The sequence below is a fragment of the Protopterus annectens genome, chromosome 8.part1 (assembly GCF_019279795.1).
Source record: "Protopterus annectens isolate FY-2018-M chromosome 8.part1, PAN1.0, whole genome shotgun sequence".
Lineage (NCBI taxonomy): Eukaryota > Metazoa > Chordata > Ceratodontiformes > Protopteridae > Protopterus > Protopterus annectens.
The window spans coordinates 268,131,500-268,155,560 of NC_056742.1; the positions used below are offsets into that span (position 1 = coordinate 268,131,500).

General features: G+C 40.0%; 1 protein-coding gene across 1 annotated transcript in view; it reads right to left on the reverse strand.

Moving 5' to 3' along the window:
- Window positions 1-24,061, reverse strand: part of LOC122810303 — a 189,974-nt gene that overhangs the window by 105,115 nt on the left and 60,798 nt on the right. The window contains exons 2-3 of the mRNA XM_044081862.1: window positions 10,492-10,599; window positions 10,252-10,391 (exon numbers count right to left, since the gene is read on the reverse strand). Of these exons, the coding sequence (XP_043937797.1) occupies window positions 10,252-10,391; window positions 10,492-10,599 (248 nt within the window). The remainder of the gene's footprint in view (window positions 1-10,251; window positions 10,392-10,491; window positions 10,600-24,061) is intronic.

Consider the following 24,061-nt stretch of genomic DNA (forward strand, 5'->3'; position numbering starts at 1 on the left):
ATTAAGCGAGAACCTGGTAAAATGTCAAGCCCCTATAAACCCTGACAACACTTCTGCCTATGCAGAACTGTTCAGAAAAGCCCTGTACAAGCATGTTAATAGCTGCATAGAGACAGCTGTACCCACCAGAAAGAAGTGCAGAACTAACTCAAAAAACAAGCCATAGTGGTGGAATCACAAAATCAATTGGATGTATAACAGGAGGAAGAAAATCATGGCAAAACTTAGGAGGTGCAGCACCCAGAAGGTTAAAAGCACTCTGATCAAACTAAACAAACAACTCAGAAGACAAAATAAAGTCTACCAGAGCCAAATTTGAGGTAAGTTTGGCCTCCCAGGCCAAGGACAACCACAAAGCATTCTTTAGCTGTGTCTGCAACCAAAAGACAATACACAATTGTGTGCAAAGTTAATTGTAAATGGAGCCACCTATACCGAGCCAGAAGATATAGCAAGCCTCCTGGCTGATAAATTCAGCTCTAAATTTACTCCTCTCTCCCCCCCTCAACCTTCCCTCAGGAAATATCAGATATAACTCCCCTTAATATCACTAGGGAACAGGTCCTTAATGCTCTCTCTAAGACCAAGAACACTGCATCAATGGACCCAGACAATATCCCAGGATGCCTTCTAAATAGCATGAAACATGACCTATCAGGGCCTCTGGAATTACTATTTAACTGTAGCATCCAAACAGTCTTCGTGCCTCATGAATGGAGAAAGGCAACAGTCATCCCTCTGCACAAAGGAGGGCCATCTACAGACCCTGGAAACTACAGACCCACAAGTCTCACTAGTCTTATATGTAAAGCCATGGAAAGAATTATCATGGAGGTGATCAATAGAGATATAGTAAACCTCCAGACACTGGACCCAACCCAGTTTGGTTTTGGCAAGGGCAGATCATGCCTACTCAACCTGGTGGACTTCTTTGAGAAGGTCACTAAAGCAATGGATGAGGGCAAAATCATTCACACTGCCTACCCTGACCTGGCCAAGGACTTTGACACAAAACCCCACTCAGGTATTGCTGACAAACTCAAGAGGATGGGTACAAACCCGTATGTCATCCGGTGGATAGCTAACTGGCTCACAGACAGGACCCAGGAAGTTAGAATTGGGGAGTCCACCTCTACAAAGAGGCCAGTCACACATTGAGTCCCTCAGGGATCAGTCCTTTGACTGCTCCTTTTTGGCATTACTTCTCAGAAGTCAAGGCCAACACCAGTGGTCTCTGGCTGACTAAATTTGGAGATGGTTGCAAATTAGGAGCGGTCATTGAATCTCACACTGACACAAATGTTCTCCAGAAAGGGCTGACACAAATAACTGGTGTCAGAGCCATGGACTAAAACTAAATCCCAAGAAATGCATAATAGTATCCTTTGGGAGGTCATCCATCCCTGGTAACTATCATATAGAGTTGACCCAGTAGTCAGGGACTTAGGGACACACAGATAGTAATCTAGCCTTTGATCATCATATGTCTACAGTGGTGAGGAAATCATTCTATGTTGTGCAACTTATAAACAAAGGTATGGCATCTAAGGCCAAGGAAGTCATTGTTCCACTGTATTTGGCATTCATCAGACCTATCATTGAGTACAATGCACCCTTTGGTATGTACCTAACCAGGCATATCCAACAACTGGAACATCCACAGAGGTTCCTCACTAAAAGAATAAAGGGCATAAGTACTATGACCTATGCAGACTGCCTCAAGGTCCTATCCCTGCATTCTGTCACCTACAGGCTTTTGAGGGAAGATCTATGCCTGGCATACAGGGCATGGTCAGACCCCACTCTGATGGACCTCCTGCATATCCACAAAACAGTAGCAGACTTAGCCATTCTAAAGACTTAAACCTTGCCTGTGATATAAATGGGACCAGTTGGAGAGATAGGTATGTATCTCAGAGACTATCCTGTCTATAGAATAGGCTCCCCATCCATGGGAAGCAGAGTTCCTCCCTAACCCAATTCAAGTATAACTTGGACAATTGGATGGAAAACCAGAAATTCATCCCTGGGTTTGGCTCCTATGTCTCTAATGCAAACAGGTAATCTGTAAATGGTTCATCTCCCAGGCCTATGCTTACACTTATCAAGGGTATCAGAACTTGTCAGAGATTTGGGATGCATGGCTAGGCTTAAAACAGCCTCTGTGGTCGTTAGCCTAGTAAACACCTATGAACCTATGAAAAAAAACTGCCAGTGTAATAAGTGCTACCATGGGAGGTTTAAACAGGAAAGCTACACAAGATACAAGCATTCAGGCACTTCACAGATAACTATAATACATGGTGAAGAAGAATGAGGAGAAAGCTACTGTACTGGAAGACTGGCACATGTTAGAAATAGCCGTGCAGAAGAGGAGAGGAGTATTAAAGTGTTACCAGACCTCAGCATACATACAATAGACATACTGGGGGCCATGCAAACTCCCGGAAATATGGTTTTGAATATTTGTTGGAATAATTCATTCTCTTTTTCGGCTTTTCCCATTAGGGGTCGCCACAGCGGATCATCTCTTTCCATTTCTTCCTATCCTCTGCATCTTGCTCTGTCACACCAACCACCTGCATGTCCTCTCTCACCACGTCCATAAACCTTATCTTAGGCCTTCCTCTATTCCTCTTACCTGGCAGCTCCATCCTTAGCATCTTTTTCCCAATATACCCATCATCCCTCCTCAGCACATGTCCAAACCAACGCAATCTCGTCTCTCTTGCTTTGTCTCCAAACTGTCCAACATGAGCTGACCCTCTAATATACCGATTCCTAATTCTATCCATCCTAGTCACACCGATTGCAAATCTTAACATCTTTAACTCTGCCACATCCAGCTCTGACTCCTGCCTTTTTGTCAATGCCACTGTCTCCAACCCATATAACATAGCTGGTCTCACTACACTCTTGTAGACCTTCCCTTTCACTCTTACGGATACCCGTCTGTCACAAATCACTCCTGACACTCTTCTCCACCCATTCCACCCTGCCTGTACTCTCTTTTTCACCTCTCTTCCACATTCACCATTACTCTGAACTGTTGATCCCAAGTACTTAAACTCGTCCACCTTTACCAACTCTACTCCCTGCATCCTCACCATTCCTCTACCCTCCCTCTCATTTACACACATATATTCTGTCTTAGCCCTGCTGACCCTCATTCCTCTGCTCTCTAGAGCATATCTCCACCTCTCCAGAGTCTCCTCAACCTGATTCCTACTCTCACTACAGATCACAATGTCATCTGCAAACATCATAGTCCACGGGCCTCCTGTCTGATCTCATCTGTCAACCTGTCCATCACCACTGCAAATAAGAAAGGACTCAGAGCTGATCCTTGATGTAATCCCACCTCCACCTTAAACGGATCTGTCACTCCCACTGCAGTCCTCACCACTGTCACACTACCCTCGTACATATCCTGTACCACTCTTACGCACTTCTCTGCCACTCCCGACTTCCTCATACAATACCACAACTCTTCTCTAGGCACCCTGTCATATGCTTTCTCCAAGTCTACAAAGACACAGTGCAACTCCTTCTGACCTTCTCTGTATTTCTCCATCAACACTCTCAGAGCAAACATTGCATCTGTAGTGCTCTTTCCTGGCATGAAACCATACTGCTGATCACTAATCATCACCTCCCTTCTTAACCTTGCTTCCACTACTCTTTCCCATAACTTCAAGCTGTGACTAATCAGTTTTATCCCTCTGTAGTTACTGCAGCTCTGCACATCACCCTTATTCTTAAAGATAGGCACCAAAACACTTTTCTCCACTCCTCAGGCATCCTCTGACTTTCCAAAATTTCATTAAACAATCTAGTTAGAAATTCCACTGCCATTTCTCCTAAGCACCTCCATGCTTCCATTGGTATGTCATCTGGGCCAACAGCCTTTCCATTCTTCATCCTCTTCATAGCTGCCCTTACTTCCTCCTTGCTAATCTGTTTCACTTCCTGATTCACTATCCCCACATCATCCAACCTTCTCTCTCTCTCATTCTCTTCATTCATCAGCCTCTCAAAATACTCTTTCCATCTACTCAACACACTCTCCTCTCTTGTGAGTACTTTTCCCTCACTATCCTTTATCACCCTTACATGCTGCACATCTTTCCCAGCTCTGTCCCTCTGTCTAGCTAATCGGTACAGGTCCTTTTCTCCCTCTTTAGTGTCCAATCTCTCATACAACTCTTCATATGCCTTATCCTTAGCTTTTGCCACCTCTCTCTTTGCCATGCGCCTCATCTCCTTATACTCATGTCTACTTTCTTCATCTCTTTGACAATCCCACTTCTTCTTCGCCAGCCTCTTCCTCTGTATACTCTCCTGTACTTCCTCATTCCACCACCAGGTCTCCTTGTCCTCCTTCCTCTGTCCAGATGTCACACCAAGCACCTTTCTAGCAGTCACCCTTACTAGTTCTGCTGTAGTTACCCAGCTATTCGGTAACTCTCCACTGCCTCCCAGTGCCTGTCTTAACTCTTCCCTAAACTCCACTTCACAATCACCCTTTTTAACTTCCACCATTTAATCCTTGGCACAGCTTTCACATTCCTCCTCCTCTTCTTGATCACCAACGTCATTCTACATACCACCAATCTATGCTGCTTAACTACACTTTCCCCTGCCACCACTTTACAGTCTCCAATCTCCTTAAGACTGGCCCTCCTACATAGTATATAATCAACTTGTGAGCATCTTCCTCCACTCTTGTACGTCACCCTATGCTCCACCCTCTTCTTAAAATACGTATTCACCACAGCCATGTCCATCCTTTTCGCAAAATCCACAATCATCTGACCTTCTGCATTCCTCTCCTTAACACCATACCTACCCATCACTTCCTCATCCCTCTGTTCACTTCACCAACATGCCCATTAAAGTCCGCTCCAATCACTAGTCTCTCACCCTTGGGTACACTCACCACAACTTCATCCAACTCACTCCAAAATTTCTCTTTCTCTTCCATCGCACACCCAACTTGAGGAGCATATGCACTAACAACATTCATCATTACACCATCAATTTCGAGCTTCATAAACATCACTCGGTCAGACACTCTCTTCACGTCTAAAACACTCTTGGCATATTGTTCCTTTAGTATAACCCCTACCCCATTTCTCCTGCCATCCACACCATGATAAAACAATTTGAACCCGTTTCCTAAACACCTGGCCTTACTTCCTTCCATCTGGTCTCTTGCACACACAATATATCAACCTTCCTTCTCTCCATCACATCAGCTAGCTCTCTTCCTATACCAGTCATACTGCCAACATTCAAAGTTCCTACCCTCACTGCTACACTCCTAACCTTCCTCCTATCTTCCTGCCTTCGGCACGCCGCCCTCCTCTTCTCCTTCGGCCAACAGTAGCCCAATTTCCGCCAGCACCCTGTTGGCTAACAGTACTGGTGGCGGTCGTTGTTAACCCGGGCCGCGACCGATCCGGTATGCAATTATGAAAAGTTCTCCGCATCAGTAATTTTTGGCAGAAGTTTTACGCCGGATGCCCTTCCTGACGCAACCCTCCCCATTTATCCGGGCTTGGGACCGGCACAAAGAAATGCACTGGCTTGTGCATCCCCAGTGGCTGGTGGTGAATAATAAGAAACAAAATATGCAATTATTCTTTTGGCACCTCATAATATGTGACCAAAACTATAAACAGGATACAAAAGGAACTGAAAAACAGAATTTTGTGGACTAGGAAATTATGTACAGGAAGAACAGTACACTTAAGATTATATTTTATAGTAGATAAAAGGGTAAGAAAGGAGCTAGTAATTCTACAAAAGGTAGTCAGGGAAGGATATTTAACTGTCTTGGTTAAAAAGGAACACAATAAATCTTAGATAAGGTGACTTTAGACTGCATTTCGTCTAGTAAATAAACAGAAAGGTGGTAGAAAGCAACAAAAATGGTGTGCAGTCTTCAGACTCAGCTAAAGAAATAAGGCAAGAGCTTAATATGTGCCGTCCTTTAAAAAAGGAATGACCTAATAGCATTAGTGACCACCACTCAGCATATATCCTACACAAAACTACTCCAACCCCAGGCCAACGCCAATACAAATCAACCAGAAATTTTACAAGGTTCCAACCATCCATATTTAATGAAACAGTTGAATTATTTAACTCAGCATTTCTTGGCATCCTAAATAAGCAAGCACCAACCTGCCAAAAATGAATAAAGCATAACCATGCAAGCTGGCTCTCAAAATCCACCAAAGTAGTAATGTCCACAAGGAATAAAATCTGGAAATCATGGCAAAAAAACAAAGACTCCTCAACTCTACTACATTACAAGCAACTCCACAACCAGGCAAAATGTCTAGCAAGTGATAAAAAAGCCCACTACCTCCACCTACAAAGCCAACATAAAAATAATCCAAAAAAAATTCTGGTCCTCCATCAACCATTACACCCAGGCTCTCAAAGCATCCCATCCCCTGACCCACACAAACCCCCTACTGAACTTGCCACCCTCTTCAATTAATTCTTCATGGACACCATAGCTAACCTAACTGCTACCTTTCCAACAGTAAACACCATCACCACCAAGACAGTTGATGACAAAATCATGCCAGAAAACAATCCTACCCTCAACTCTAACCTAAAATTCTGCCACATACCCACCACCAAAATAAAAATGTTTTCACTTGAGCTAAAATCCTGTACTCTGGCCCCTGACAATCTACCCCCACACTTTCTGCAGCTAGCAAACTCTATAGCTTATCCCATCAGCATACTCATTAAAAGATCAATTAAAGAATCCCTTGTCCTAGACATCTGGAAAAAAGCATTGATTCTGCCGTTACACAAAGGCTGCACCAACACAGATGCCACAAACTTTCAACCCATAGGAATTCTCTCACCCCTTTACAAAATACTGGAAAAAATGCATCCATGACCAACTCCTCAACACCTGCTTGAAAATCAAATTTTATCACACACTTAGCATGGTTTCAGACCAGGACACAGCACCACTACTGCCCTCCTATCCTTCCTTGATACAGTTAACCAGGCACAGGATTCTGGTAAAATTATTACTTCACTTTTCCTTGACCTCTCCAAAGCTTCCAATACCATAACACTATCCTCCTCTCTAAACTATCCACCCTCCACATTTCTCTCCTACCCTACAATGGTTCAATAGCCATCTCTCCAATAAGCAGCAATCCATCAAATGGCAACAGTCTTACTCTCCCTTCTTCAGTACTTCCACAGGGGTACCCAAAGTCTCCATATTTGGTCCTCTCTTATTTAGCATCTTTATTAACAACTTTCACTCCACTCTCCCACAATGCTCAGTAATCCAGTATGCTGATGACTCTACAATAATGTGCACTGAACTCCAGCAATCACCCAGAATACTCTCACCTCTACTGAATTCTGGATGCTTAACAATCATCTTGTCCTAAATCCAAAAAAAAAAAAAAAACTAAACTAGTAACTTTTACTCCTAAGAAAAAACAATCCCTTAGATGAACTCTTCACTATACAAGCCCAAGACAATACCACTATAGAAGCTGTCCCACACACACTAAATTACTATCCATTATTATAGATGAAAATCTTAACTTTGACCTTCACAAACAATAACATCAAAAAAACACACCAAAAGCTTGGTATGCTCTACAGGCACAAACGCTTTACCTCTCTACTAGACAAACCCTTGCAACTACCTTTTTATTACCCTTTCTCCTTTATGGTGCCCCTCTCCTCACCAATATCCAAAATTCTACAAAATACAAACAATGTGTTACAACAGAATAGAAAAATTTGCCACCAAGGCCAAATTCTCATCCCACCACTGTAAATCACTGACACAATTCGGGTGGCTGGAACTCCCCCGCCATCTCATTCACCCAATTAACTACAGCACACAAAATAATCTACAGATCCACAGACTGTCCTTCTCTCTCAACTCTACTTGTCAAATACCAACTCATCAGGCAACTAAGATCTGAAAAAAAGCCCACCTTACCTGCTGGTCATCTCCTCTACTCTTTCACCGTCGCCAAACTATGGAACTCACTTCCACCTTCTATAAGAAACACAGGCAACACCACCATCTTCAAAGAAATACTGAAAAATCATCTCAACTCTTCCTGGCTATGTACCTGCTCTATAACCCAACCTCTTTCCTCCCCTTATATGATAACTAAATTCCTGTGCTTTTTGCTACCAGTGACTGATGATACTTTCTCCATATTTATTTTTTTCATCACTTGTTGATACTGGAACAATACTGATTAATATATCAGTGTTTATACCTCTGATTGAATTCATTTGACAACCAACTAAATTCCTGCTTTAATGTATATTTTTGTGTGTAGTACTGTAAACCAACTAGATTCCTACTTTTATGTATATATTCTGTATATATTACTGAAATCAAACCAACTAAATTCCTGCTTTTATGTATATATTCTGTATGTATTACTGCAATCACTATGTGTAACACTGTTTCTACTTCTATACCAATTAGTGTTTATTTTTTTCTGTATCTATGTTCTTGTTGGAGCTTTTCTTCCTGGGCCTCCACTGAAAATGGGCTCTTTTAGGTCCAGTGGACTTTCCCGGTAAACAAATGCAATAAAATAAATAAAATAAAAGAGGCAGGCAATTATTATGACAGAAACAGTTATGGTGAGCAGTGGAATCTGAAGTGTCTAAACTGGTAAAATCTTTCAAATGGTGTGTTACATGAAAACACAAAGACCAAAAGTTTCAAACTGGAAGTTTTTTTCTTTTTTCTATGGCTCATAGATGACTGGATCAGCCTTCCTTAAGAAGTAATGGTCTTAAAAACAGTAACAGAAAAAATGCATGAGATGTGCATTTTACTGTACAGGGAAAAAATCTGCAATAGTTAATCCTCCAAGAAGGTAGCCCTCATGTGTGGGACTATGCACACAGAGGAGAGCACAGAACACCCTCCATGTTGAAGTAGGTGCTCGTGTCAGCCACCTATCTGCAAAACCCCAATGGCAGCCTATATAATCGCTGCCAAGGAATGGAGGGCCGATAACTGGCAAACAGGGAGAAACACAGCAAGAAAAGGAAGGAAAAGACAAAAGAAAACAGAAAGCTGTAGTGAATCCACAACTCCAGAAGCAAAATGCTAATGCTTCACTTTACAAGGCTCTCATCAGTCTATACCTTGAGTAATGTGTGCAGGTCTGCAGGCCATATAAGGAAATGGGCATCAAACTGCAGAAAGGAATCCAGAGTAGTGACTAAAGGCACTACAGCTCTTATCATGCAAGACCAGAAGAAACAGGGGTACAAAATTTTCGTGCCAAGGATCATGTCAAGAGAGATCCAAAGGGGTTATCCTAAATAGGAATGGCAAAAGAGGATGGCACTGTATAAGCAGCAGACTGCAGGGATGAACTCCTTCCTAGACCTCTACACGTATTCCTTAATACAGAGTTGCATTCCCAAACATGGGTGGCAGAGAGGGAATGCACAGGGACATTCAGTGAGGCATGAGACAGTTGGGCAATAGGTAAGAGGGAAGGGAGGGAGGGATGGAGGGGGACAGAATGCTAGGTGCACTTAAAGGACAGACTAGCCAGGCTCATTAATTCTGACATTAAAAAGATCTAATGTATGAAAGTGCAGAACTGGGGATCCTGACATTTAAAACAAAACAACCATTTTATCCTGCTGCTTAATTTTGTGCATTGATTTGGAAACTTGTAATTTGCAATGTTACTCAGCACATTTTACTTCTTTAGCTTAGCTTCCTCATAGCAAGCATGTCTGCTACCTTCTCTCTTTTAAGGTTATTGATAAATAAATGCTCACAGTTTGCCATCAAATGCCAATAATAGCAGTTCTATGAAGTGCACTAAGCCACATCTTAAAACATATCGCTTTCTCGGAGTTGTACAATGGCACAGTTGACTGTATTTAGTGGCAGTACAAAATTCCCCCACCAAAAAATGAATGCCCCCTGTTTATTTCTTCTCTGGTACCATTTCATGTTGAGAAAATAGTATTTTGGAGAACTGTGTTGATCATTTGTGTTTCATTGTTTTCAAATCAATAGTCCTATATTAGTGTTAAAAGAGGACTAAAGTTATAAATGAAAAAAAGCAAGCATTGCCTCTCAGTGCAGACGATACAATAAAATCTAGCAGCAGTGACTGCAGATCGCATTTATTTTGAATTTGTACTGCTGCATTAGGTTATGTGAACAGAAAAAAAGTCCAACTCAGAACTTACCCGAAGAAGTTCTTTCAGTGTCTGAGTGTGTAACGGTCCGCCCTGCCACCAGCTGAATCCCAAAGAGGAGACTACATCCGTTACTGTTCCCACCTTATTCAGAACTGCCTTTTTTGCTGCCTCTGCTCCATCTTCAGTACCTAGAAAACTTCCACAGGTAAGACTGTTTTATGCGATAACAGGTAATATTCTACTTGTTATGACTTTCTTTGTAAGCAAAGATACAAATGAGAAGCTTACCTACATCTGCAACCAGTGTGTGCAGATTCTCCCGAGAGGAAGAAGGTACAAAGTTTTTCAATTTTTCAAGTCGATTACCATCTCTTGAAATCACTGCAACCTGGAAACCTGCATATAATTAAAAGAAACCTTATCTTAACTATGTAACTGATCTATGCTGGGTGGCCTGAAAATTACAGTCAAATGTTTCACCCATTTCCTAATCACCAATATTCTTCCTTATGTGTGGAAGTACTCACTGGTTTTATAGGTTGTTATATTCTGTAGAATTCTTTAATTTCAACACATCCACTGCAAATTTAAAGAAATCTTAGCCCGATCTTTGAAATGATAAGCAGCAGAATACAAGGATATGAAGACAGGATTACATCTGGTGAAGTAAGCTAGCCAGGGGTTTTGTAATAAAAACGACACTTGCACATTCTGCATAACTAAGTCACTTAAGTCTGCTGCTGAAAAACTGGCACCTTTGACAAATGACATTATAACTAAATGAAGATTGGTGTACTCATATTTTATATGCCAAAGATAGCACAAAGTGGCATAAAGAGTGACTCTTCTTACTGGAAGAGAATGAGGAATACAATGTAGATTGCGTGCAGTCTGATAAGTGGAATTTCAACTGACTACATATAGCAGACCAAAAAAAGGTTACCTGCTAAGATTTTCAAACTGTGAGGCTTTGATCCGTACTCAATGGCCACTGATCATTGAAGTAAATTAGATAACTTGCATTTACATATAAAAAAGTTGTCCATTAGGATTAACAGTCACAACTAAATGGTCACAATAAAGTAATCAGATATTTGATGGACACTATAGCCGGTTAACCTTCCTAGAGTCTGAGCATGTCCATTCACCAATTCAAACCCCAGGGGTCTAGTAACTGGTGAATAAAACAGATGTATTAGATTACCATAAAATATATTAATGCACTCCTTTTGGACAAGCAAAGGATTTGAGTAAAAGAAACATAGACAAAGTAGCTTACTTCATGTTGCAAGATTTATGTCAAATGGAGGCTGAGTCAATTAAACCCAGGACTACAGGATGAAGCCATTCAGCGCAGCTATGAAAGACAGTAAGACCCAGCAGAAGTTGTTTTTTGATATACAGGTCAGGCACCATTACAGGACTTCATCTCACAGAATGTGACAACTATTATAGGACTTCATCTCACAGAATGTGACAAAGTTGTGTTTGAAGAGTGAGCACTAAGCTGAAACACTATCAGAGGGGCCTGCAGAAAGCATGGTTCCCAAATCATTTAGCACAGCTGGCAGGGTAAGGCACAGGATCGAGGCTATAAGCTGCTAGGCCTGCAGAAAGCATGGTTCCCAAATCATTTAGCACAGCTGGCAGGGTAAGGCACAGGATCGAGGCTATACGCTGCTAATGTGCTGCATCCTGTAGGAACGGGCTTGATTCCCACTTGCATATCCTAGGTCACATCTGAATGCAGGCTCTTATGTTTAGTGGGTTTACACAGTTAACAAATAAATACAATTAAAATAAATGGGTACATACAATGAAAGGGGCTGTGTCACTGGTTCCAACAGAACAGTATTCAGACATCCATAGCAGTGACATGTATGTTCAGCTGACCTTGCCATGGTAGACTTGGTGCTACTGAATTCCAGTGGTACCAGGTTAAATGTTAACATATAAGAGCCACAACCACAGGGGAAAAATGTCTTATAAAAAGTAATAATATACCTTGCACTGTTGTGCTCTCAAAGTACAGCTAAGAAATGCAAAATCATTCCAGAAGATGTCAATTCTGAGTTAAAGTGCTCTGCATACATTCCTTGAGTTACAATTTACCAAATAGTAGATTTTCAATTAATACTTATTCTAATAACCAAAAATATATATTTTGTTACTCATTTACCTAAACTAGTATATCCTGAAAGAGCACTAACTGAATATAGTGTGAATTGTAGACAGATTTATTTTGTTGGCTGGGTTGGTCATCTGATCCTCCTACTATTTTTAGCCACGACCCAGGGCAGATACAAAATGGAACTTTTTTCAGTTTTTGAAATGGATGTTCATTGTTATTACTTTTGATTACCTATTATTCTTCAATGAATATCTCTATTTATCTATTTTCTAATTTCTTATTATTCTATTACCTCTCAAAAGGACCGTCTCATCCTTCCTTTTGTGCATCCATCTCTGCCCAGGGGTGGTTGTATTTAAACACACAGTATACAGTGTGGTCTGTGCTTTGCTGTAAAGGTGGTACGACACAGGTGTCAGTACTATGCTTTAGATAAGTGGGGCCTATGCTTTTGCTGCAAAGGTGGTATGACACAGGTGTCAGTACTATGCTTTAGTTAAGTGGGGCCTATGCTTTTGCTGCAAAGGTGGTATGACACAGGTGTCAGTACCACGCTTTAGTTAAGTGGGGTCTGTGCTTTTGCTGCAAAGGTGGTACGACACAGGTGTCAGTACTATGCTTTAGTTAAGTGGGGTCTGTGCTTTGCTGTAAAGGTGGTATGACACAGGTGTCAGTACTATGCTTTAGTTAAGTGGGGCCTATGCTTTTGCTGCAAAGGTGGTATGACACAGGTGTCAGTACCACGCTTTAGTTAAGTGGGGTCTGTGCTTTTGCTGCAAAGGTGGTACGACACAGGTGTCAGTACTATGCTTTAGTTAAGTGGGGTCTGTGCTTTGCCATAAAGACGGCACATCACAGATGTCAGTACTATGCTTTAGTTAAGTGGGGTCTGTGCTTTGCTGTAAAGGTGGTACGACACAGATGTCAGTACTATGCTTTAGTTAAGTGGGGTCTGTGCTTTGCTGTAAAGGTGGTACGACACAGATGTCAGTACTATGCTTTAGTTAAGTGGGGTCTGTGCTTTGCTGTAAAGGTGGTATGACACAGATGTCAGTACTATGCTTTAGTTAGCTGAGGTCTGTGCTTTGCTGTAAAGGTGGTACGACACATATATCAGTACTATGCTTTAGTCAAGTGGGATATGACCAGAGCTGTTTTCTATCTGCATTTAAACTCTACTACTTCTAGGAAATAACTATACCTAAATTAAAAAAAGTGAAAAGATAATGTTAAAAGTGAAAAAAAAAACTAGGAGTAACATTTAATTTTTTATTTTACTTGTTAGTATTTACTGCAAAGTTAATAAGATTATCTTTATACAGCAGTCAGTATTTATACCTCACTATTAACACATACATTTGGCTGATCCAGGTTTTATTTTTTCATCTCCTCACTCTCTTAACTCACTTGTTGAAAAGAGGAATTTGTAAGTCATAGTTAGGCAACTCAATAGAATTTTTTTATAATTTTATCCTGCTTCCTGCCTTCGTTAAAGGTTGGGCGTCGGGCTGGCAACTCGGCACCGTAAAAATCCACTGCCAATCATGAGCGGACCGGAGTTCCGCTGTGGCGACCCCTAACCAGGAAAAGCCGAAAGGCTAAGACTAAGAATCCTGGTTCCTTGCAGCCTGAGTTTAATGCACAGCATGTCTCGGGCAACACAAAGGCAATTTCTTTCAGTGTCTAATTCCACACTCAGAGAAACATAAGGCAAGTCATACTACAACCCTCAGACTTTTAGTGTCTGCTGCCTGAGCTAGGTCTTGACATCCATGGTGATCACTCCTCTGATACAAAAACAAAAATTTGCCACTGAGGAATGAGATCCTTCTGCTAGTCAATTCCCCATCTGACTCTCCATGTAGCACTGAACCCAGGTGGTACCTATACTAGGCGGAAGAGTTTATGTATCTTGGAGTGTTATGAGTGATGGGAGAGCGAATCAGGAGTTTGACCACTTGCTGGCATAGAGGCAGCAGTACTGTAGGTGTAATACTGGACAGTGGTGGTGAAGCAAGAGCCGAGTCACAGTATGAGGCAATCAGTTTGCAGACAGTTGTATGCCCCTGTCTTCACCTGTGGTCACAACTTTTGGTTAATGACTGGATGTCACAAACAAGGTGAAGAAAGGAGTGGTTATTTGCTATGATAGAAATGCAAAACAGTTAGGCACGACCTCAGAGTTGAGCTACTGCTTCTCTGTGTTGACAGGAGTCATGTGAGGTGTACTGGACATCTGGTAAGAATGTTCCCTTCTTAACTTCATCTGGAAGTGTAATGTACATGTCCCATGGGAAAGAGGCCCCAAAACAAACCTGAGTCATGCTGGAGAGTTTACATCTTTTAGCATGCTTTGAAATGCATGAGAATCCCACTGAATAAGCTGAAGGTTGTTGCTGAGAATAGGCAAAACTGTTCAGTCCTGCTCACCTTGCTACCCTGGTAGACAGAATTTAGAAAATGAATAGCTGGAGATAGTTCATTTATTTATCTAAATATGCCTAAACTTGTTTTCCTTGGCTAGTCACTTGAAAAGGATTGTGTATATAGTTAGGTTTTAGCACATTACTCTGCATATGTATATGCCTTATCACAATTTTTTCACAGCAGAAGAAATACTAAGAAGCTTCTTAACGGAAGCTAAATAACTTTGCAGCATACTGCCACCGTGGCTCCCTCTCAAAATGGTCATTTAGCTCTTCTTGCAAACCACTTCTCAGCAGCCAACAATATCTCAAGGGATAGGTATGGACGTTTTCTACTTCAAAGAAAAAATCCATGGTATCCCTCGAAATTTGAGAAAACCCAGTATGCAACCTATATTGGGTCAAAAACAAACCATGAAGAAACTTCACAGTGTGGAGGGTATGAAGTTTATTCTTTGAATTACTGTCTAAAGCAGAAGCAGAAAATGTGTACAATGCAACATCTCAATTATGATAATATTAAAGCCGTAATTGGTTTACTCAAAGTGTAGTGAATCATTAAAGTTCTGAAGTAGAAAACATTCCAAACCAAGAAGAAACTTCGCAGTGTGGAGGGTGTGAAGTTCACTCCTTATATTATGTTGTACACCTAGTTTACTAATAAAAGCTGTGCTACCTTAGAACTGAAACTAAAAAGCTAGAGACAAATTAAAATATAAAATATAAGAACAGCTCATTTAAACTTTATTAAGAAACTAACTCACTATCAAAATGAAACTATCAAAAAGATCTACCACTAGACATATATCAAAATATTTATTTATTTTATTTTACATTTATTTACTAGGATAGTCCGACTGGATACATGTCCATTTTCAACAGAGGCCCAGGGAGAAAAGCTCCATAAACACAAACTGTTACATTTTTACAGTTTAAAACACAAAATAAAACACAAATAAAAGGATTTTTAAACAGATGTAAAACACAAAAACAGATAAATTATTACATTTTTTACTCAGATGGAAAATTCTAGACTGTGTTTTTAAGAATGATAGGGTACTGAATGCCTAGTAGGCTAACCTGGTAGTAGATCCAAGGAGATCATAGGATTTATAAGTTAAGAAACAAAGTGTAGGCAGACATCCTCCATGTGCACACGAGTGATGGTTAGAGTTAGTCTGGATTAGGACAAGGGCGTAGCCATCATTTTTTAAAGTACTGAATCAGACTTTTCTTGAATTGAGGTAGAGAGAGTTCAGATGCAAGATTAGCAGGAAGAGAATTTCCAAGTTTTGCCAACAGAATTAGCAAATAGAGATTTACTGGCTGTGTTGTTAGATTTGAGAGTTTGAACTAGTAGTCTTTCAGATGAACAAAGTGCGCTAAGGTTACTGTAGGGGGTGATGAGGTTTTTAAGTACAGGTGTATTATCTGGTTGGTACAGGATCTTGTGTGCAACTATTAGTTGGTTAACCTGAAGTAGGTTAGGCAGTTCAAGCCATCCTAGTAGATTTAGGTTATGACAGTGATGAGTTCTGTAGGCTGCATCGGTAGCAAATCTATCAATGTGATTGTAGCTGCTAGAAAGTTAAGGTCAGTTTTGCTGAGGTTTGTAAATAGTGGGGAAGCACAGAGGAGGGTGGAGAGTAGATCTGTACGAGCAATTACAGTTCTGGCTAATGGTGTTAGGAACGGCTTGATCCTACATAGTGAGTCAAGTTTTTTATTAACTGTTTTAATAGTTTTATTGATATGCAGATCAAACTTAAGGTTATCTATTATAACTCCTAACAGTTTGGTTGAGGAATCTGGAGACAAAACCCCTCATCAGAAAATCATACTGCCTTTAAGAAACCTAGCAAAGCAAGCTATACACAGGCACAAAATTATTTCAAACACAAACAACTTGCTCTACTTGGCAAACCTAAACATTTTTGGCAAGAAATAAAGATTTTTACAGGATGAAAATCCAGACCCCATCTCCCATCATCCAGACCTCTCAAGGTCAGTTCTCAGTCTTTGACTTTGTCAAGGAATTCAGCCACCTCCCTAGTATTGTAGTCATGACCTCTCCCCCCAACTCACCTAGCCCCCCAGGTTTTACCCCCTCTATTTTAACGCAATTACTTGACCCCCCTACTAGAAAATATTCCCTTGGATGCACCTCCTGGTGTAGACAACTATTCCCTTGGTTTATATCACATTGCAAGGACTTCCTTACCACACCTCTTCTCCATATTTATAACATCTGCGTAACTGAAAACACAATGCCAGACATACAGAAAACTGTTTTTATCGAAACCCTTTCCAAACAATCTCAGCAAGAAAATGCCTTCAGCTTCTCCCCTATCTCCATCCCTACACCTGGAAAAAAACTTGAAAAAATAATCTACAGCCAACTGTCCACTTGCATCCAAAAGTACCATGCACTTACTCTGAAACAGCATGGATTCTGGGCTGGCCAGAGCACAATGACAGCACTATGGTATATTATAGATGAGATCCTTCTTAACACGGATAAAGGAAACCTTTCTGGAGCACTTTTCATTTACATTACCAAAGCTTTTGATATTATTGACCACCTCCTGCTTCTTCGCTCCCTCCAAGAAAATCAGAGTTAGCCCCAACAATGTCACCTGGTTCCAACATTTAGGTATTTCAGAGTTGACATATGCTCATCCCTATAACCTCCAGCACCCCTTACAAGAGGAGTGCCCCAGGGATCCATACTTTTAACAAACTGTCTTCCAACTTCTCTAACCTTTCTATCACTCTTTATGCAGAAGACATGGTTATCCCTCTAACAAGTCCTTCACATTCAGCTATTCAAATCCAGCTTCAGTATAACCTCTCCACCCTTAATTCTTGGCTAAACAACCATAGGCTACTCCTAAACCCCTCCAAAACAAAAAGTATACTTGTGACCTCTCAAAAAACTGAAAACAAAAATCCTAAAAACTCACCTGCTGATTCTTGCTCATATTAACAACTAAAATTAACCCACATCTGTTTTTCTAATCTGTTACTGATATTTACATATTGATTCAGTAGTGTATGGGAGTCTGTACCTTCAGTGACAACTCCGCATTTGCAAATTTATTCAATTTTTTTTGTGAATTTCTTCACCTTGGCTGTGCCTGCAAATGGTCTATTGTGATCAGGACTACCTAAGCTATGTAAATGACCATCCCAGTATATTCCTCAGTTAGATTACTTACATAGTATGAGGTTCATAGATACCCATACTATGCAAGTGATGAGCAGGGCAGGAATCCAAAGGCATAAGTGTACATAACATTGTTGCAGTGCACAGCTTTTCAGTAAGTCTGTATGTTGGGGGATCCACATGCACACATGTGCAAATGAGGAGTGTCTGTGTGTGTATGTGTATCTGTCTGTGCAGCTTTGTGTGTGCATACAATCTGTGTGTGGTCCTCTTAGTATATATGCAGAATCATCATGTGGTAGGCATTCTGCTGCACAATAGACCAATTCATAGTCATGCAAATTCCTGGGTAAAGAGAGGTCCTTTTGGGAATGAGGAGACCAATGAACTAGTAAATGGCAGTGCAACGCAACTCATCTATATGGAGGTACCTACTAACGGTGAGCATTACTTGTCTAATTTCATGACCAGATAGAGTTACTAAATAAGATGATCAAGTACTACAAACTGAAACAGCATTTGCTTGGCACACAGTGATAATTAATGGGACTCATTTCTCTACTTTCAATATCAAAATAGCTTACCTTCTCATAATAACAGTCCAAAAATGAAAATTCAGCATCAGAGAACTACAACAAATTATAGAACACTGAAACTCTAACCTCACTCCACTTGCTAAAACACATTGTATGACCTTGGTAAATCCTGTGAAGTGCATATAGCAGAATATGGTAAGAAGTCATAGTTGTTGACTTGTTATACTGAACCGCTTAATTTGTGGAAATAAAAATAATAATTTTAAACGTATGTGCCGAGTAGTCCATAGAAAGATTTGCCAGTATTACTGCATGCTAGATATTCTTCCTCCTGAAAAAAAATTAAGTTTGTGGATCACTGCAAATTAATTTTTCATTCTAAAGTTAATGGCATACATTAAAAATGATATAGTAGCACTTAAGGAACTAATGTCATTTGTATTTCGGTGTTAGAGGCATTTATTATTTGGAATTGTGTAATATTTATCCCCAAGTAATAAGGCTAAAATTAAATATCCAAGCTACACTTAACATATATCATTGTATAAAATAAAAACACAAATTAATTAAGATTCATAAAGTAATAATAAATTAAAAGTTAACCAAGCAAGTTACCACTTTTAAATCCTCGAGTCCAGTATTTTTCTATGAGAAGAAATATTGATATTAAATGTGAGGAAGTGATACAGAGAAAAATGGGGAAATTACATAGAGATATTAGGGAGTACGAAACCCATACAAGTTATCCAAAGCCTAATAATCAGTACAGTCATTATACACGTTATGGGACTAAGAAGAATTATGGAAGAAATGTACCTTATTATAACAGACAACAGTTTAATGATGAAAATGAAGGTTTTGTAACAGATTTCGATGTTGATTTTCCTCCCTTAGTGCATAGGGGACAAGCTCAGGATAACAACAATGAATATATTCTATCTGAGGTTTCGCTGCTATTATTTCAAGTTTTGCTGCTTTTTCTCAGTACTACTGTTAACTGGATGTGATTTTGCTGCTATCACAATCTTCAATTAAGTTACTGGTATTTGGCGTTACTTACAAGCGGACCAGGGCACACTTCTCTACATTTATCGGTTGGTTTCGAGTGCCTGCACCTTGTTTTTTGGTTATTGTTCTAGTCAGGAGGGACCGCTCGTTTTGTACACCGGAACCGGAGGTATGAGTACTATTGGGCAGGAGGATTCGGGCCAAACACGCCGGTTAATTGGCCAGTTAACAGAGTTAATCGACCTGTTAACTCCACTCTGTACTCATTTGGTGTTTAGCAGCAAAAGCAAAACGGACATTACCGAGGATATGGAGGAGCATGACGTCCATAGGGGGAAGCGGAAGAGACAGCTTATTGGCGACGACAACGGAGCCGGCGTTCTTCTTGATGGGACACCATTCAACCCACATAATACCCCTGTCATTCTACAAGATATTTCCAACGGAGATGAAACAAGCAATTGCCATGAAAGGGATAAGGGCGCTATCCCCAAAAGAAACTCTAATCATACTACTAGTATGCAAGGTACTGTTAACACTAAAGTTATTCAAACAAATAAAACAACAGAGGAATGGCTTAAAAGAGACATTCAGTTTCACGTAAACAGACATAGTGTTAATAATTTAAACAATGTGGATAATGAAACCTACGCTATGAAACTAGTAAAATTAGACAAAATGCTCATGAAATATAGAACTCTTAGCATTGAGAATGCATATTTACAGGAATGTTTGGAAAAGGGAATTGTCCCTAAAGGCTTGAGAGTTTATAAATTTCCGAATAATGTGCAGATTGGGACACATTTTCATGAAAGTTTACTTAAAGTTTTTAATGAATGTGGCTTGGAAGTTATTAAGCTCATTATTGAAGAGAACAGTAGTATTCAAAAGGAATTAGGAACAGAAATTGCTAATCTTGATGCATGCATTACAAGTGATTTAGTACACAATATTAAGGAAGAAAATGAGAAGTATTTTTCTATGAGAAGAAATATTGATATTAAATGTGAGGAAGTGATACAGAGAAAAATGGGGAAATTACATAGAGATATTAGGGAGTCTGAAACCCATACAAGTTATCCAAAGCCTAATAATCAGTACAGTCATTATACACGTTATGGGACTAAGAAGAATTATGGAAGAAATGTACCTTATTATAACAGACAACAGTTTAATGATGAAAATGAAGGTTTTGTAACAGATTTCGATGTTGATTTTCCTCCCTTAGTGCATAGGGGACAAGCTCAGGATAACAACAATGAATATATTCTATCTGAGGTTTGCTGCTATTATTTCAAGTTTTGCTGCTTTTCTCAGTACTACTGTTAACTGGATGTGATTTTGCTGCTATCACAATCTTCAATTAAGTTACTGGTATTTGGCGTTACTTACAAGCGGACCAGGGCACACTTCTCTACATTTATCGGTTGGTTTCGAGTGCCTGCACCTTGTTTTTTGGTTATTGTTCTAGTCAGGAGGGACCGCTCGTTTTGTACACCGGAACCGGAGGTATGAGTACTATTGGGCAGGAGGATTCGGGCCAAACACGCCGGTTAATTGGCCAGTTAACAGAGTTAATCGACCTGTTAACTCCACTCTGTACTCATTTGGTGTTTAGCAGCAAAAGCAAAACGGACATTACCGAGGATATGGAGGAGCATGACGTCCATAGGGAAGCGGAAGAGACAGCTTATTGGCGGCGACAACGGAGCCGGCGTTCTTCTTGATGGGACACCATTCAACCCACATAATACCCTGTCATTCTACAAGATATTTCCAACGGAGATGAAACAAGCAATTGCCATGAAAGGGATAAGGGCGCTATCCCCAAAAGAAACTCTAATCATACTACTAGTATGCAAGGTACTGTTAACACTAAAGTTATTCAAACAAATAAAACAACAGAGGAATGGCTTAAAAGAGACATTCAGTTTCACGTAAACAGACATAGTGTTAATAATTTAAACAATGTGGATAATGAAACCTACGCTATGAAACTAGTAAAATTAGACAAAATGCTCATGAAATATAGAACTCTTAGCATTGAGAATGCATATTTACAGGAATGTTTGGACAAGTGGATTGTGCCTAAAGGCTTGAGAGTTTATAAATTTCCGAATAATGTGCAGATTGGGACACATTTTCATGAAAGTTTACTTAAAGTTTTTAATGAATGTGGCTTGGAAGTTATTAAGCTCATTATTGAAGAGAACAGTAGTATTCAAAAGGAATTAGGAACAGAAATTGCTAATCTTGATGCATGCATTACAAGTGATTTAGTACACAATATTAAGGAAGAAAATGAGAAGTATTTTTCTATGAGAAGAAATATTGATATTAAATGTGAGGAAGTGATACAGAGAAAAATGGGGAAATTACATAGAGATATTAGGAGTCTGAAACCCATACAAGTTATCCAAAGCCTAATAATCAGTACAGTCATTATACACGTTATGGGACTAAGAAGAATTATGGAAGAAATGTACCTTATTATAACAGACAACAGTTTAATGATGAAAATGAAGGTTTTGTAACAGATTTCGATGTTGATTTTCCTCCCTTAGTGCATAGGGGACAAGCTCAGGATAACAACAATGAATATATTCTATCTGAGGTTTCGCTGCTATTATTTCAAGTTTTGCTGCTTTTTCTCAGTACTACTGTTAACTGGATGTGATTTTGCTGCTATCACAATCTTCAATTAAGTTACTGGTATTTGGCGTTACTTACAAGCGGACCAGGGCACACTTCTCTACATTTATCGGTTGGTTTCGAGTGCCTGCACCTTGTTTTTTGGTTATTGTTCTAGTCAGGAGGGACCGCTCGTTTTGTACACCGGAACCGGAGGTATGAGTACTATTGGGCAGGAGGATTCGGGCCAAACACGCCGTTAATTGGCCAGTTAACAGAGTTAATCGACCTGTTAACTCCACTCTGTACTCATTTGGTGTTTAGCAGCAAAAGCAAAGCGGACATTACCGAGGATATGGAGGAGCATGGCGTCCATAGGGGAAAGCGGAAGAGACAGCTTATTGGCGGCGACAACGAGCGGCGTTCTTCTTGATGGGACACCATTCAACCCACATAATACCCCTGTCATTCTACAAGATATTTCCAACGGAGATGAAACAAGCAATTGCCATGAAAGGGATAAGGCTATCCCCAAAAGAAACTCTAATCATACTACTAGTATGCAAGGTACTGTTAACACTAAAGTTATTCAAACAAATAAAACAACAGAGGAATGGCTTAAAAGAGACATTCAGTTTCACGTAAACAGACATAGTGTTAATAATTTAAACAATGTGGATAATGAAACCTACGCTATGAAACTAGTAAAATTAGACAAAATGCTCATGAAATATAGAACTCTTAGCATTGAGAATGCATATTTACAGGAATGTTTGGAAAAGGGAATTGTCCCTAAAGGCTTGAGAGTTTATAAATTTCCGAATAATGTGCAGATTGGGACACATTTTCATGAAAGTTTACTTAAAGTTTTTAATGAATGTGGCTTGGAAGTTATTAAGCTCATTATTGAAGAGAACAGTAGTATTCAAAAGGAATTAGGAACAGAAATTGCTAATCTTGATGCATGCATTACAAGTGATTTAGTACACAATATTAAGGAAGAAAATGAGAAGTATTTTTCTATGAGAAGAAATATTGATATTAAATGTGAGGAAGTGATACAGAGAAAAATGGGGAAATTACATAGAGATATTAGGGAGTACGAAACCCATACAAGTTATCCAAAGCCTAATAATCAGTACAGTCATTATACACGTTATGGGACTAAGAAGAATTATGGAAGAAATGTACCTTATTATAACAGACAACAGTTTAATGATGAAAATGAAGGTTTTGTAACAGATTTCGATGTTGATTTTCCTCCCTTAGTGCATAGGGGACAAGCTCAGGATAACAACAATGAATATATTCTATCTGAGGTTTTGCTGCTATTATTTCAAGTTTTGCTGCTTTTTCTCAGTACTACTGTTAACTGGATGTGATTTTGCTGCTATCACAATCTTCAATTAAGTTACTGGTATTTGGCGTTACTTACAAGCGGACCAGGGCACACTTCTCTACATTTATCGGTTGGTTTCGAGTGCCTGCACCTTGTTTTGGTTATTGTTCTAGTCAGGAGGGACCGCTCGTTTTGTACACCGGAACCGGAGGTATGAGTACTATTGGGCAGGAGGATTCGGGCCAAACACGCCGGTTAATTGGCCAGTTAACAGAGTTAATCGACCTGTTAACTCCACTCTGTACTCATTTGGTGTTTAGCAGCAAAAGCAAAGCGGACATTACCGAGGATATGGAGGAGCATGGCGTCCATAGGGGAAACGGAAGAGACAGCTTATTGGCGGCGACAACGGAGCGGCGTTCTTCTTGATGGGACACCATTCAACCCACATAATACCCCTGTCATTCTACAAGATATTTCCAACGGAGATGAAACAAGCAATTGCCATGAAAGGGATAAGGGCGCTATCCCCAAAAGAAACTCTAATCATACTACTAGTATGCAAGGTACTGTTAACACTAAAGTTATTCAAACAAATAAAACAACAGAGGAATGGCTTAA